This window comes from Lolium rigidum, chromosome 1, assembly GCF_022539505.1.
Source record: "Lolium rigidum isolate FL_2022 chromosome 1, APGP_CSIRO_Lrig_0.1, whole genome shotgun sequence".
Taxonomy (NCBI): Eukaryota; Viridiplantae; Streptophyta; class Magnoliopsida; order Poales; family Poaceae; genus Lolium; species Lolium rigidum.
In genome coordinates, this window is record NC_061508.1 from 55,614,547 (window position 1) to 55,632,110 (window position 17,564).

At 42.8% G+C, this 17,564-nt stretch overlaps 1 protein-coding gene across 1 annotated transcript; it reads right to left on the reverse strand.

Moving 5' to 3' along the window:
- Positions 1–11,072: 11,072 nt before the first annotated feature.
- LOC124708127 lies at positions 11,073–11,571 on the reverse strand. Its single transcript, XM_047239817.1, has one exon. It carries the CDS (start codon positions 11,569–11,571, stop codon positions 11,323–11,325), a length of 249 nt encoding a protein of 82 aa, XP_047095773.1. The 3' UTR covers positions 11,073–11,322.
- Positions 11,572–17,564: the final 5,993 nt, after the last annotated feature.

Sequence of the window (17,564 nt, forward strand, 5' to 3'; positions counted from 1 at the left end):
TTAAGTAGGCGGAAGGACGGAGTCGGAGGAGGCACGGGGGCCCCACACGCTAGGGCCGCGCGGGCCCCCCTAGGCCGTGCCGCCCTAGTGTGGCGGCGCCCCGTGGCCCCACTTCGTTTCTCCCTCGGTCTTCTGGAAGCTTCGTGGAAAAATAAGACCCTGGGCGTTGATTTCGTCCAATTCCGAGAATATTTCCTTACTAGGATTTCTGAAACCAAAAACAGCAGAAAACAACAACTGACTCTTCGGCATCTCGTCAATAGGTTAGTGCCGGAAAATGCATAAATATGACATATAATGTGTATAAAACATGTGAGTATCATCATAAAAGTAGCATGGAACATAAGAAATTATAGATACGTTTGAGACGTATCAGCCGCCGCCATCGCGAAGACAAGTTTCGGGGGACAGAAGTCTCTGTTCCGGCATGCCGCCGGGACGGAGAATTGCCCCCGGAGTCATCTCCATCGACACCACCGCCATCTTCATCGCCGTTGTTGTCTCCCATGATGAGGAGGGAGTAGTTCTCCCCCGAGGCTAAGGGCTCTACCGGTAGCTATGTGGTTCATCTCTCTCTCCCATGGTGTGATCTTTATGTGATCATGAGCTTTGTATCACTATTAATCTATGTGCTACTCTAGTGATGTTATTAAAGTAGTCTATTCCTCCTCCATGATGTAAAGGTGACGGTGTGTGCATCATGTAGTACTTGGCGTAGGTTATGATTGTAATCTCTTGTAGATTATGAAGTTAACTATTACTATGATAGTATTGATGCGATCTATTCCCCCTTTCATAGCTATTGGTGACGAGTGTGTATGCTATGTTAGTACTCGGTCTAAATTGCAACGGTCTATTATGCACTCTAGAGGTTACTTTAATATGAACTCCGGACGTTGTGGAGCTTGTTTACTCCAGCTTGAGGTGTGCTTTTATAGCCCTACACAATGAATGGTGTTTGTTATCCAACAAGAGAGTGTTTGAAAGTAGCACAAGTGAAGAGAAGTTGTTTATTTTATGTGATCATTGTTGAGAGTGTCCACTAGTGAAAGTATGATCCATAGGCCTTGTTTCTAAGCACTGAAACACCGTTTCCAACAAGTTCTGTTACATGTTCGCTTGCTGCCATTTTTATTTCAGATTGCAATTACTACTTACAATCATCCATATTACTTGTATTTCACTATCTCTTCGCCAAACTAGTGCACCTATACATCGACAAGTGTATTAGGTGTGTTGGGGACACAAGAGACTTCTCGTATCTTAATTGCGGGGTTGCTTGAGAGGGATATCTTTGACCTCTACCTCCCTGAGTTCGATAAACCTTGGGTGATTCACTTAAGGGAAACTTGCTGCTGTTCTACAAACCTCTGCTCTTGGAGGCCCAACACTGTCTACAGGAATAGAAGCGTGCGTAGACATCACACATCTCCTCCTTTTGCACTATTGGTACCTCATCCAATTCTATTACTATTGATGATGTTTATTCTCTTCGTAAGGATGAGGGTGGCAATGTGTTTGCCAAATTTGTTGGTGCTCAAAGTGGTGTCAAAAAAAGAACCGTTTGGGTTGCCAAGCCTATTGTGACTAACCTCTTAGGATCCAACTTAGTTGGGGACCAACAATCCAAAACTTGATCAATATGTGCTTGTTGGAGGGCATTGGAGACTTGGCTACATCATGAAGAATTAAGGGATCTTCATCATTTATATTATCTCAAGCCAAGTCTTTTGGTTATCTTACTTCTATCATATACCCAATGTTCCTCCTTGCGGTAACATGTGCTCAACTCATTTATATTGAAAGTTACTCGCCCCTTTGCATGTGTTAGTTTTGTTCCTAACATGGTTTGTATATATTGTGCATCCTACTTGTTTTTCTTGAGAAATCAAGTCTATGAATGTTAGGTTGCACACCATGTATTTGTGCTTGTGTTGGAGCCTCTTTGCATCTTTTGTATCTTATATGGCTCTTATGAGAGATTAATGGACTATAACATTTTGGGGGAGTAATATGCCTTTAGGAATTTCACAATCCTAACAATGTGTGTACATGAGGACTATCACTTAGAATTGATATTGCAAGATTATCTAGTCTCTATGTGGTATGTCATCTTCATGAGAAATTCAAATTCTAATGTCCATTAATATCTCTAGTTGGATCTTATTTGTGAAAGTTTTTCTTGGCATGGTTTTCACAATGTGTCCCTCAATACATTTTTGGAAAACCATGTGCTTCAAGTCATACTATTAATTGATTTGCATGTTGGTATGAATGCTATTAATTGCTTTGCATGTTGGTATGAATACTATTAATTGCTTTGCATGTTGGTATGACTAATTGAAGCTATCAAGAAACTCTCTTTGCATGATGGTTAACTCTTATCTTTTATCATATGCTTTATTTGGTGTAAAAGTGATCTTACATATACTTACAAACTACCACCAGGAAATATTTCCTAATACCTCTTGTCCTAGGACAATTGGCAATCTATTATTGGGTATAAATTTATTGATCATATTTACATTGGCTCTTGTGTTTAAATTGTCTTATTTATTGCCATGAATGTGTTGTGTTTTGACTCCCATGTGTCTTCCTTGCATCTTATGGATCTAATTTATCTATTCAAACTTTCTTAGCATTTTAGTAGATATAGGTAGCGTGATGATCCTAGTTTTGTGCATTTAGTATTCATATGCAAAATCCTAGATAATGCACTAATCTTGGGGGAGCTCTCCTATATTTGTTAGAATGCTTAACATCTCTTGATCATTATCAAAAATTTGGTTTTGGGAGACATAAACTTTCTTTTTGGTACTTTGTGCCATCATAAAAAGTGTTGAGGGTTTGGTTTGTTTGTTAGAACCTTGCTCTCTTGGGAGTTGGTTATCTCATTCCTTTGTGTTTAGGTTTAATTAGATTCTTATAATGAGATAATTCTTTGGAGTCAATCTTGTGTTGATTTGATTCTTTGATATAATTTGGACAACCATTGTCTCTTGATTTATTTGGTGTCTTGTCCAAATTATATCTTTCTTTGGTTCTTGAAAGTATTGTGCATGCATCTTCAATATATGTCTATCTTATGGCATGTGTTACTTTCTTTGATCCAATATATAGGGTAAACTCCATCAAATCCTAATTTGGATAAGATGTGCATGAAATTCAATTTCATATCTATATGCACATAGTATTGTGGAGTTTGTCCTATATGTTGTAGTGTGTCTAATTACTTTGGACCCAATTAGTTTGGGGACCTTTTTGTACTTACCTTTGTGTTAGGTACAATGGATATGAATTGGATACTTGTCTCACTCTTGGGGAGAAGTGGTGACTCAATGGTAACTTGAGGCAAGCTAGGGTGGTCAACGAACACATATCTACTACATCCTCACCAATGCTATCTCGGTAACAAGTATCTTCTCATGCATATTTTTCTAACATCCAACCATGTGGTTGCATCTTGGCATGAATCTCTTGATTTGCAAATGTTGTGCTTCTTGCTAAAGTCTTAACGAAACCTCTTTATTGCGAATGTGAGTAGTTTGAGATGAGTACATATGTTGGGAAGTATATAAAATCATGATCATGATTCACCCATCCCATCTATGCCTATCTAGCAATTTTATTGCATATCAATTCCTCAAGCCTCTCACATGTGCAATATCGATGAAAGTGCAAATTGAATTATTTCTTTTAGTATCCTCGTTTGTGATACTTGTTGCCTTTCTCAAAGCATCCCAACTATCTTCTATCCCTTGTGGATATTTGTAATGTATTTTATGTGTTTATGGTTGAAGTTCATGAATGTACCATAAGATAAAAATTGAGCCTTTGGCCATGCTATTAAGCAAAAATTCTTATTGGTATGTTGCATGACTTTGTGTTGGATATCATGCTATATTTCTTGTGTATCTATTTTGTGTGTGCATGTTTCTTTGTGGATAAATATCTTTGTGATATTGCTCACTTAGAGAAACTTATACACATAAGAGATGATACATCTCCATTCGATATCTTATTTATTTTTTGCGTGTTGATTGGTCATGCTAAGCAATATAATTTATTGAAGACTATGATGATGCTTTTTGCTCATCCTTGTAATAGTCTTATAATATGCTTTATCATGCCTTTCACATATCCTCTTGGTTGAGCCTTTTATTATGGTGCCTCTTACTTGTTGCTCAACCATTTGTTTGTTGCAAGTGTTAAGCTTGATCTATTGCAAATGTTTGTGTTTTAAATGGTAATGAGGGAGTGAGGATTCCATGTTATGCATATTGCATTCAAATGCAACATTTTAATTTATGCATGTACCTTGGGGAGCTTTCTCATTTTATTTGAGGCACTATTTTGTGGTGATCATTAGATTTTGATTCACTTGGTATCTTTTGTTTTGAATGATATTATGGGAGTGATGATTCCATGTTTGTGCACTTTATACTCCAATGCAAATTTTCTAGTTTTGTGCACAAACCTTGGGGAGCTTCCTCATATTATTTAGACCAATCTTCTTGATCTTATCATAATATCTATCTTTCTTTTGGTATCTCCTTTTTGGTTCATTTGGTTGCTTGCTTCATTTGTTGAAGCTTCTTGATTTTGTTATCTTTTTGCAATCTTTGATCCTATCTATGTGTGATTCCTTCCGAATATTCGTCATTGGATATGTGCATTTGAATCCACTCAAATTATGAGAAATGCACACGCTATCGAGGAACTCTCACTATATTGGCTTTCTAAATTTTTCACCCATTTCGGCAATTGGTGCCAATGGGGGAGAAGTTTGGAGGGTTTAAGGGAATTTGGTTATGTCTTTGCTTTGTGCTTAAGCATGTGCCTTTATTGCATTGCATCTTGTTGCTTTGCATAGTTGAATATTTAGAGGAAACCCCACAAGGCTTTGAATGCCAATATATGCAATGAAAGTCAAGATCATTCACACATGCATATGTTATGGGGGATTTTGCTCTATATATTCAACTTGTTTGTTACTCAAATTCCTTATATAAACCCTCTCAAAGAGATTGTCATCAATTACCAAAATGGGGGAGATTGAAATTGCATGGAGCCCCCATGTGTGGTTTTGGTAATTAATGACAATCCCTATGGACTAATGTTTGCATTGAGTTATATTTGTAGGAGTTGTTCATAGGCAATGCTTGAACCATATGTTGGCTTCAAGATTGCAATAAGAAGCAAATGAAGAAGATCAAGTGTCAAGTATGTCTTGAAGGTGAAGATGAAGTGAGCTCTCAAGGTTAACTTCAAGACATCAACAAAATGAAGTGCAAGTTCAAGATGAGCCAACTTGAAGAGATCATATGCTTGAAGGCAATGCTTGAACCATATGTTGGCTTCAAGATTGCAATAATAAACAAATGAAGAAGATCAAGTGTCAAGTATGTCTTGAAGATGAAGATGAAGTGAGCTCTCAAGGTTAACTTCAAGACATCAACGAAATGAAGTGCAAAGTTTCAAGTATGTCTTGAAGATGAAGATGAAGTGAGCTCTCAAGGTTAACTTCAAGACATCAACGAAATGAAGTGCAAGTTCAAGATGAGCCATCTCGAAGAGATTCTTTGCTTGACTCTTGCCATCCATATGGTGATCATGGATATGAGAAGATGCGCCGAAGAAGAAGCTCTCCCATGGTGGATTATGGGGGAGCAATCTATATGGTGATCATGGATATGTGAAGATGCACCGAAGAAGAAGCTCTCCCATGGTGGATTATGGGGGAGCAATCCACAAGACTTCGTCAAGCAAGCACAATCAAGAAAGGCGTTCCATCTTGTTGCGGTCAAGATCGTCATCATCGAGCTCAAGTGGAATGCGCAAGTATAAGGTTTCCTCTTGATAGGGTTTCTTTCTCACCGTTCTCATAGTGTAGTTGGAGACCGGTTTATAGTTTAGTTGCCGTACTATCAAGAGGGCTCTCGAGTGAGTAACTCGATCGTATCCTTCGAAGAGCTCAAACCTTTGCATCCTTGCATCATCTTTCTTGGTTGTTATTTGAATCTTATCCATGTGATGTTTTAGAGCTTGTGCTTATTCTCATGACAAGCTCTAGTTCATCAAGAATGGTTTTTGCACGGGTAACTTGTTGCATTTTCAAGGTTGGAGGTTTTACCGGTATGTATTTTTTAGATAGGTCAAACCTTTCGTCATTTCTTTCTATCCTACCTTTCTGGTCTATGATGGTTCCCTGCATGATCTTTTAGAGCTTGTTACTAGCTTCGAAACAAGCCCAAGATCATCAAAATCGGAGTCCGGATGCTCAAGTTATGATCATTCTCATTTTGGTGTTTCTGCAGTTTTCGGGGGGGGGGATAATCCGGCCCGGATTCAAAATATCCGGCCAAATATCCGGCCACCTTACTGCGAGCAGTTTTCTCAAGTCCTTAGTCGTTTTACGGGGCCCGGATATTTTGCAAATATCCGGCCCGGAAAATTCGGCCTGAGCATACCCAAACGGTCATATTTCGATGGGAGGGGTATTTAAGCACCCCTTCTTCCTCCTTGGGCTGGTTGGTTCACTCTCTCTCTCTCTCTCCCCTCCATTGTTGTCCTTCAAAGCTTGCCCTAGTTCTTGATTCCTCCCATGATTCTTGCATATTCTTGAGGGAAAAGAGAGAGGAGATCTAGATCTACATCTTGACCAATCAAATCCCTCTCTTTGTGAGTGGAATCCTCTAGATCTAGATCTTGGAGAATTTTGTGTTCTCCTCTTTGTTCTTCCTCTCTTATTCCCCCAATAGCTTTTGTAGCTTTGTTGGAATTTGAGAGAGAAGGACTTGAGCATCTTTGTGGTGTTCTTGCCATTACATTTGGTGCATCAGTTTGAGTTCTCCGCGGTGATTCGTGGTGGTGAAAGCAAGAAGGTTGTTACTCTTGGGTTCTTGGAACCCTAGACGGATTCTAGGCCTTTGTGGTGATTTGTTGGGAGCCTCCAATTAAGTTGTGGAAGTGTGCCCCAACCTTTATTGTGTAAGGCCCGGTATCCGCCTCGAAAGAAATCCCTTAGTGGAACCGTGACCTAGGCCTTTGTGGCAAGGGTCACCGGAGATTTAGGTGAGGCGCCTTCGTGGCGTTCGGTGTGAGGTGTGAGTACCGCATCTTGGGGTGAGGCCTTTGTGGCGTTGGTGTGCATCGAGCAACCACACCTCAAGGTGAGCCTCTTGTGGCATTCGGGAGCACTAAGCCACCGCACCTCTCCACCGGAGATTAGCACTCGCAAGAGTGTGAACTCCGGGATAAATCATCGTCTCCCGCGTGCCTCGGTTATCTCTATACTCGAGCTCTTTACTTATGCACTTTACCTTGTGATAGTCACCGTGCTTGAAGTTATATATATCTTGCTATCACATACTTGCTTGTATTGCTTAGCATAAGTTGTTGGTGCACATAGATGAACCATTGCTTAGAATAAGTTATTGGTGCACATAGGTGAACCATAGTATATAGGCTTTGGGCTTGACAAAGTAAACGCTAGTTTTATTTCGCATTTGTTAAGCCCATCTCGTAAAAGTTTTAAATCGCCTATTCCCCCCCCTCTAGGCGACATCCGTGTCCTTTCAACAACCAGTTAAGGCCAGACATTGGTCTTCACCCTATAAGGTAAGACTCCGAACTTCACATGTGTTGCCGCCCCCACTTTCATACCACTGCTGCAAAGTTCGGAACACCAAGCAAGCCCCTCAACAGCGCAAAGACTTAAACCTCCATAAGCTAGTCCTCCAATCCGACCTTCATGATATAGGCGACATTCTCATGCACATTGTGAATTAATTAGTAATCGAATTAATCGGTATCAAGTGAAAAATCAGATCGTTAGGGGGTCATCGCAACTGCCCAAACTAGATTACCTGCAAACGATTATGCATTTGTAGTTTTTTTACTGCACTACAAGTATAGAGAGAAGATAAATATTCCACATTGTACCTTATCTACAGAATCACTAACTCTCACGTTGCGTATCGTTTTGATAAAAAAACCTATCCTCCTCCACAATAACTATACTATTATCCCAAATCATAGAATTTACATTTGAAACAACTGATTCAAGCAATTAAATGAAAAAAAGAGCATGATACGAAAGAATCCCTAACCATTACGAGGTGTGTGGTGTTCTAGGAAATATTTACAAGGAGGACGATAATGGTATATAATTTGAGAGGGGTCGCAAGAACCCTCCCGGGCTGCTTGCGGATCATGGCTGGCGTGGACATTGTCATCGTCATGAGGGTTTGCGGAGAGGGGCTGGATTGGGAACCCGGGACTGTATTCTCTATAGAATTGTTGATAGTGATGATCAGTATGTGGACGGTGCGAATTTTAAGGGATGGGTCTTGAGGCCAATAACACTAAACATGGTGTGAGATGAATGAAATTGAGTTGAATAAGAAAAGGACATTTAACTTTGGAGTGAATGATCCTGTAAATCAAAGCATTGTTGTTAACCTAATGAAACGTTTTGATAACCCCTCAGACGGCCATTTGCTAGGAGTATCAAGCCCGGCTTTAAATAGAGATCCAAAGATGACTAAGAAGGTTAGAGGAGATGGCAGTGAAATAGAAAATTCTAGATTGGTTGTCTCCTTCGGAGAGGATTGGATGGGACCAATGAGTACCATGTCCTTCAACTCTCACGGAGCTAGCAACACTGCGATAGTTCTTCAGATAACAAATATCGTGAGAAGGTTTCCCTCTGAGATGTTTCCTATTCATGAAACTCAAATTTACAAAACTATGTCAAAATATACGAATGAGCAGGGCTGTGAAAATTATTATGGAGTGATTAGTGCTTGTAGGAGTGGAGAAAATGTCTATTTATTGAAGTAACTCTATACATTTTCGAGTTACTATATTTTCTTGCTATTGCATTTATATGTCCATGTATGTGGACAGTAACCCATGGAGGCTGACTTGTTGGTATGGAGAAGCCATCAAAAGTGAGATATATACAACATGGGAGATGATAAATCATATCAGAGATGATTCATTTTGATATAAAACATGGTTATTATCTTACAAAGAGAAGAACACAATACCATATGCGATCGAGATGAAAGCAAGATGTGTGGTTTAAGAGAGGTTGTTGATATTTCTGAACAAAAACGATTATGAACAAATTTATTTCTGAACAAACAAGATTATGAATAAAAAAATTGAACAAAATTTTTTTTTTTGAACAAAAAAAATAGGAACAAAATCTTTTTTGAGCAATAATTTTTTGAACAAATTTTATTTCTGAACGAAAAAAATTTGAACAAATTTTTAAAGTGATTTTCTGTTTGAACATTTTCCAAATCTGATTTTTTTTTTTGCTAAAAAAACCTGAAGTTTTTTCAATTTAAAGTTTTGGAGAAAAAAAAGAAATCTAGGGAAATCCTTATCTTGGCCGGCCCACCAGGAAGTGAACGTGGTGGAGCTGTGCGTGCGGCAGTTAATCCCGCACGCACTGAAGCGGCGTATAGGCTCCCCGAAGAAGGAGCACCACTTACCTCCAATTTTCTGAACAAAGCCGGGTAGTCTATTTGGTTGGGCCAGGCTGACTACATCCTCAATCCTCATGACATGGCAAAAGCATGTCGTAAATGGGCTGTTGTACCTAAGAAGAAGACCCCTGCACTTCAGAATGCCTTAAGAAAAACCTTACTATGTGTGTAGACGTACGTATACGGTGCTAGCTGCAAGCAAGAGCGGCCTCCTAAGCCATGGTATTTTGTTTCTTTGCGAAAGACATGGTTATCCCAAGAAGAAAAGAAATGGCTCATCTAAGTCAGAGTCGAGAGCATATTTAGACGCATTCTTTTTTTTTTTTTGCGAAACACAGAACAATCAAAGACGCTCATACATACGCGTACACACTCACCCCTATGAACGCACACACGCACACCCTACCCCTATGAGCACCTCCAAGAGACTGCGTTGAATAACTGATCCGGCGGGTCTTGAGATTGACGAAGTCACCACAGGCGCCTCGCTGTCGACGGGAACGTCGCCTCCCACTGAAGAATATTCCACCTTTATGAGACACCAAAGTGTCAAATCTGGGATTTGAACTCTGGTGGGCTGAGGGTGCCACTGCCCTCCTAACCATCCAACCACGGGTTGGTTCTCATTTAGACGCATTCTTTTTACCGTCCTGATAAACAAAATCAGCATCTTTAATTTAGATTTATTTTTCCATGACCTCGCTCTCTGGTACACCTAAAGTTGCTAGTGCCCCAAGTATTGCAGACGTTATATACCCATGGGAAAGGGATTCTTTTTTCTCGCACGATATTTCCAGAATATCTCCGGGGACATGCTTTCTCAGTAATCACTTGTACAAGAGAATATTGGGCGGTATTTACTGTTTTTTTTATTTTCTTAAATTTAAATAATTTTGACAAATTCTAGAATTTGAAATTGTGTTTGAAAAATCTTGGATGGTATTTAGAAAGGTATAGCCGATATTAACCTTGCCCCTGGGTCAATGACAACCTTGATCAGTGGAAAGCCTAAGAGTTTGGCACCGCCACTAGGGCGTCACTGCGTCCGAGATATGAATTGACATGCATGCCATGCATGGTAGCTGCAAGCCTGCAAAGTATACGAGAAGGCGCCGGCCACCGACGTCCGTCCGACGAGTAATGGCCGCGGGGAGGCGGTCAACTGCGGCCACGTCGAGGCCGGGGAGAGGCGTCCAGCTAGCAGATATGGAATTGTCCCAGGTGATCACCGCCTACGACTTGTGTCCGCCGCCAGCCAGTCAAACAAATGGGAGAAAGGGCAAAAGGAAGCCCAACGAACTGCGTACAGAGAAACGGCTGGCTGAACCTACGGTGGCATTACACGTGGGGCCATGAAAGGTAAGTTGTGGCCTTTTCAGTCGCATGAGGCCACGAGTGACGCACTTGCACATGTTTTAATTCAGGATTGAACGAAAATTTAAGAGAACCTTGCTTGGCCAAGAAGATTTGAGGGTCTATCAGGAAGGAAAATGTCAATTCATAAACAAAGTTATAATATGTACATGTTCGTCATAACAATACATGTATTTTGCCGGCGCTTTTTCAGCTTGCCTGTGCTTTATTCAAACCGATCGTACGTATGTATTTTTGTCTGTATGTACAAAACTACAAGTTGCCACGCAGGATGCATTCGTACGTACGAACGCGTGGGCAGCACCAAAAATCAATCACCAAGAAACAAACCAACGAATCAAATCCTACGGACGACCGATGGATCACCGGAGTCTAGACGACCACTCGATCGGGTAGTTAAAAAAACGCGTTGGAACGCGCGGGAGAGGAAACGCCGGCGGGGAGCATCCTACGGCGGGCAGCCATTGTTGGGGCTGTTGGTGCCGCAGGACGCGCCCGGCCCGCCCAGCCGCTGCAGGTAGAGCCTTCGGAACACCTCGACGACGCCGGCGCCCGGCAGCGGGGCACCCCCGGCGGCCGCCCAGGTCTCGCCGCCCAGCGGCCGCGCCGCGTCGCCGAGCACCGCGAGCAGCAGCAGCGCCGCCACGAGCACCGGCAGAGCCAGCCTCATCTTCCTCGTCATCGCCACCGCGGCCATGATATCCCGATCAATCCTTTTCTTACTTTCTTAGCTTTCTTCCGCCTCTCTTCTCTTCTCTTCTCGCCCTGCTGTGGGTGCGTACGACTTGAGCGCTGGCTGGGGTAGCTTGTGGCAATGTATGTAGGTAGCTGCTATCTTCGTGTAGTGCGACGAGGTAGCTACGGAATGAGTCGCGGGCGCCTATATATAATGGAGAGCCGTGAAGGTTCGGAGACGAAGTTGCATGTCGGTTACGTGCGGCGACTTGGTTAGTTTCGCGCTCCCGCGCGCTGAAGTTTGAAAAGTCAATGGGGGCACGTAGGCGCGTGATGGACAGGCCCTGGTGATGGAGGATCGATCCATCCATCGACATGGCCTCTAGTAAAATTCCATCAAGGCGGTTCCTACTACATTCTTCTTCTTCTTCTTCTTCCTAGCGAGAAATATCCGGGAACTGTAACAAGTTGCATGCGCGCGCAGGAAACGACGACGAAAGGCAGATGCGCTGCCGTGTTGACCAGAGCAAGCAAGCAAGCGCTGCGTAGATAGATGCGTGCATATATCCATGGCAAAGCATGCCGGCGGCGAGCTCGCAAGTCAAACCGGACCGATTAGTTGGACCGAGCTCGCAGATCACTGATCGATGACACCCTCGGTTTCCAAATTGCTTCTTGAAGATTTAAAAAATCATGCCGAGCTCATCATTTTTATCTCTGTTCAAAGTTTTTTTTTTTTTCTTTTCTTTCACAAACACACCTACTCCTACGTTGCAGCTCCATACATGAATGCAGCTCCATGGATTAGTGGTTCATCAGGAGGGACAAATTAAGGGAGACATTAGTAGGGGCCAATAGCTCACACACGACGTTTCTCACCGCTATTCGCTGGAAAACGACGTCGTTCGACGAAATAGCTAGCGCACGACAGACTGAACGGCCCAAATAGCCACGGCCCGACACGCCCATTAATAGCGAAGGAATAAACGAATCTGGATTACTTGTGCTGATCTGTTTGAACGCGGGACCCACCGGTCGGCCGTTGCTATGCAGGGCCCATCGCTCGCCTAGCTCGGACAAGGACCCAGCACATATCCACGCGGGACCCACCAGTGGACCGTTGCTATGCAGGGCCCACAGCTCGCCGGCTCGGACAAGGACCCGGCGACGGATCCCCTGTTCCTCCGTTCCCTGTTTCTTCGCCGTTCTTCCTCCGGCTCCCGGCTCCTCCGTTCCCAGTTCTTCCTCCCGCTCCTCCCGAGCAACGGTCCGTGGCGGCGGCGGCGAGGATGTCGAGCTCCGCATCCGGCTCACGGAGGTCATGGCCCCGTTACGGAGAAATCGCGATGAGTAGATGCCCCGACCGCCCTCGCGTCGACCTCTCGAAGCGGTTGACATGTGTGCGCTCGGAGAGGGGCAACGTCGGTCGCGAGTTCGTCAAATGCGAAAGCAAGCCATACCTGGGCCAGGATGGAAAGGTAGGGTTTCGTCCTGATTTGACTCGATTTGGGAATTTGGATTTGGGAATTTGGGAATTTGGGAATTAGGGTTTCCGATCTTCTTTTCAGGAATTGGATGAATGCGGCCATTTCGAGTGGATGGATAAGTACATTCGAACTCGAGGACTTAAAGTTGAAGTGCTGCCCCCCCCCCAATCCGGGCTCCCGCATCCGTTGTGGAGGAGGTGATCTCAAACAGAGCGGTTCGGGAGGATTTTGCGGTGAATGGAGCGCTGAACGGAGAGTTGCAGAAATTGAACAAACAATTGAGCGAAATTGTGCACTTGAAGAAGCAGTCAAACATGATGGCAGGAGCATTCTATATGTGTATTATTGCCATTTATTTGTTGTTTCTATTCCGTTCGGATTAGCAATTTGAATTTAGGAGTTGTGGATTGCGGGGCTGCTGTTTGTAGGATGTTGTTTGTAAAATGAATTCGAATAAAATTAGCTATGAATCTATCAAGTCTGCCCAATCCAAATTCAGTTAGCACATTCCGAAATAGAAAAAGTGACAATTTCATGAGCAGTTCATGGGCTCTATGTTGGGCCCGTTATTGGGCCAAGCCGTGAGTAGTACCCGATATATTTTTTGTTTGTCATTTTGGCTTAGTGAATAATTGTTTTTTTTTGTTTTCGTTTCAATCATATTGCGTCCGTTTTGGCTGTAATATTATTGTGGTGTTGTGATGGATCACGTAGACATATGTGTGTACGTGTCAAGTTAAACAAAAGGCATCTTTCAACAATGGCGGAGCCCGACAAAATTTTGAGAGGGGGCAAATGGTGTGAGTGGGGCATTTCTTATATATATTAGCACATTTTGAATAATTTTCTTCTAAAAACGAACAAATTCTATTGAAGTTTCACATTAGCACATTTCTTATATATTTTAGCACATTTCTTTCAAGTTTGTGTATGGAAAATATTTCTTGTTGGTATTTGGTATTTGGGAGATCATTCAAGTTTGGTGCACACAAAATAAGACAAGTTTGTGTATGGAAGAGTAGACCATATAGACAATAAAATATAGGAAATATAGCAAATATTTCATAATAGGATACATGACTCGATGACACGACTGACTCGATCGATGACACGATGACACTACTGACTCGATGACACGATAACACTACTGACTCGATGACACGATAACACTACTGACTCGATGACATTAAACAACTTGTACGAAACTGCCTCCTGGACTCCTCGTCGCCCTCGCTCCTCGTCGTCGCTCTGCCCTTCACTCCTCGTCGGGATGGATGTAGGGGAGGCTGTGCATGTGCCTGGCGTGCGGGAAGATGTAGTCCCACTGGGTGAAGATGTTGCACATGGTGAAGGCGATGAACTCGCAGCCGCACCAAAATGCTTGGCCGAGCAGATGGTAGGCGTCGAAGGGGTTGGTGAAGGTGACACGGAGGCCGCTGCCTCCCGGGCGGACCTGCGTGATGTAGAACATCGGCGGCGTGCCCTCCGGGAGGTGCGCGAAGCAGGCCGTGAGGAAGAATGCGGCGAACTCGTGCGCGAGGCCTCCACCTAGAGATGGACCGGCACCTCAAGGTGTTCTCCACGAGCCTGCCGGTGGGTACTGCTGCTCGTCGGTGATAGCGGGACGGCGGAACGTCGGGCCGTTGAACTGCATGGTGGGCTACGGCGGAGAGGGGCTACGGCGGCTGAGATGTGTTTTGGAGAAGAAGCTAGGGCAAGAGGCAAGAAGGCAATGGGATGCGGTGTGAGAGATAGAGTTGATTTGGGTGCTGTTTTATAGCGGGACGGCGGAACGTCGAGTCATCAAAACAATGGTGAATTAATAGCCCTCATAGTACGTGTCACTCACGCGTGTGCCGCTTCGTCGGCCGTGTATTCACGTCGTTCGTGCTCGTCTTTTCCCTCCCGTGATGCCATCTCTCTGAATCGGGCGCCTCACTCGTATCGACGCGACGCGAGGGCATCTCTGCGAATCGACGCGACGCATGGAATCTCGCATCTCTCCGAATAAAGGTTAGCGGGGAGGCGGGGCATCTCTATGAAAAAACGCGGCGCGGGGCATCTGCGGAAAAATAGCCTCGCTGCGACGTCCGAATGCATGTGGCTGCTGCGCGCGTGCATGCATGGGAGCGGGGCCCACGAAGGATAAAAAAGAGAGTTTGCATGCGTGTAACGGTTTATAGAGTGCACCACTTTCCAACCCGGCTCCTTACAAATCTAACCAATCAGATTGCGGAACGGCCTATCCACGGATCGGTGTGAGCAACCTTCTAGAAGACAAGATCGCACGGTCGAGGATCAGTGGATGGACGGTCCACGTTGCGAACGAAGGCTCCCACGGATCGCCCACGGTTTTGAAGGTTTTTGAGTGGTTTTGGGTATATTCGACCGTTTGAAGGGTTGCAAAAGCTTTTTCAAAATTTTCAAATTTCAATAGCTTCACCTTTTAGTGAGGAACAAGGATCCGGGTTTGGAATTTCTTTTCACTTTGCCGTTTTTGCTCGTAAGGTGATCAAACCTTAGGTTAGACGCAATTTTCAAATGAGCATAAAAAATTCAAAAAAAATCAAAAAAATGGAAAACCTGTGCACATTGTCTTCTTAGGTCATATAGCAAGCATTCATGTTGATATATATGGTCTACATACTAGCCAAATGAGAATCCATGTGTTGGGTGCCATATAGTGAACCCTGCAGTACTAAGTCACGAGGGTTTGAAAGGTGATGTTGGGTTGGATCATGAAAACTTCCCAAAACATGGCCATGGCTTCCTTTGGAGTGACTAAGATGGATCCAAGCTTAGTTTTTCATTTCAATGTGCCAAACTCTTGCTTTTCATGGTCAAAGCTAGGTTTGACCAATTTTCAAATGAGTATAAAAAATTCAAAAAAATCGAAAAAATGGAAAACCTGTGCACATTGTCTTCTTAGGTCATATAGCAAGCATTCATGTTGATATATATGGTCTACATACTAGCCAAATGAGAATCCATGTGTTGGGTGCCATATAGTGAACCCTGCACGTACTAAGTCACGAGGGTTTGAAAGGTGATGTTGGGTTGGATCATGAAAACTTCCCAAAACATGGCCATGGCTTCCTTTTGGAGTGACTAAGATGGATCCAAGCTTATTTTTTCATTTCAATGTGCCAAACTCTTGCTTTTCATGGTCAAAGCTAGGTTTGACCAATTTTCAAATGAGTATAAAAAATTCAAAAAAAATCAAAAAAATGGAAAACCTGTGCACATTGTCTTCTTAGGTCATATAGCAAGCATTCATGTTGATATATATGGTCTACATACTAGCCAAATGAGAATCCATGTGTTGGGTGCCATATAGTGAACCCTGCACGTACTAAGTCACGAGGGTTTGAAAGGTGATGTTGGGTTGGATCATGAAAACTTCCCAAAACATGGCCATGGCTTCCTTTTGGAGTGACTAAGATGGATCCAAGCTTAGTTTTTCATTTCAATGTGCCAAACTCTTGCTTTTCATGGTCAAAGCTAGGTTTGACCAATTTTCAAATGAGTATAAAAAATTCAAAAAAAATCAAAAAAATGGAAAACCTGTGCACATTGTCTTCTTAGGTCATATAGCAAGCATTCATGTTGATATATATGGTCTACATACTAGCCAAATGAGAATCCATGTGTTGGGTGCCATATAGTGAACCTCGTAGTACTAAGTCACGAGGGTTTGAAAGGTGATGTTGGGTTGGATCATGAAAACTTCCCAAAACATGGCCATGGCTTCCTTTTGGAGTGACTAAGATGGATCCAAGCTTAGTTTTTCATTTCAATGTGCCAAACTCTTGCTTTTCATGGTCAAAGCTAGGTTTGACCAATTTTCAAATGAGTATAAAAAATTCAAAAAAAATCAAAAAAATGGAAAACCTGTGCACATTGTCTTCTTAGGTCATATAGAAAGCATTCATGTTGATATATATGGTCTACATACTAGCCAAATGAGAATCCATGTGTTGGGTGCCATATAGTGAACCTCGTAGTACTAAGTCACGAGGGTTTGAAAGGTGATGTTGGGTTGGATCATGAAAACTTCCCAAAACATGGCCATGGCTTCCTTTTGGAGTGACTAAGATGGATCCAAGCTTAGTTTTTCATTTCAATGTGCCAAACTCTTGCTTTTCATGGTCAAAGCTAGGTTTGACCAATTTTCAAATGAGTATAAAAAATTCAAAAAAAATCAAAAAAATGGAAAACCTGTGCACATTGTCTTCTTAGGTCATATAGATGCTAACCCTAGAGTTTGAGGCCAATTGGAGAAGGTCGAAAAATGGTCCAATTAGAAATGGGGCTGTTTGGGCTACCTTTGGGGCTCTTTTTAAGCTCATTTTGGAGAACACATCGCTTGTTGGAGTTGTAACCCTAGCAAACGAGCATAACATCTACTAAGTGGCATACATGTCACGGTTAATCCAAAAACAGATACAAATAAGTGGCATACATTTGAAATATTTCAAATTATTCAAATTCGGTTCAAATTTAAAAGTGGCAGATACAAATAAGTGGC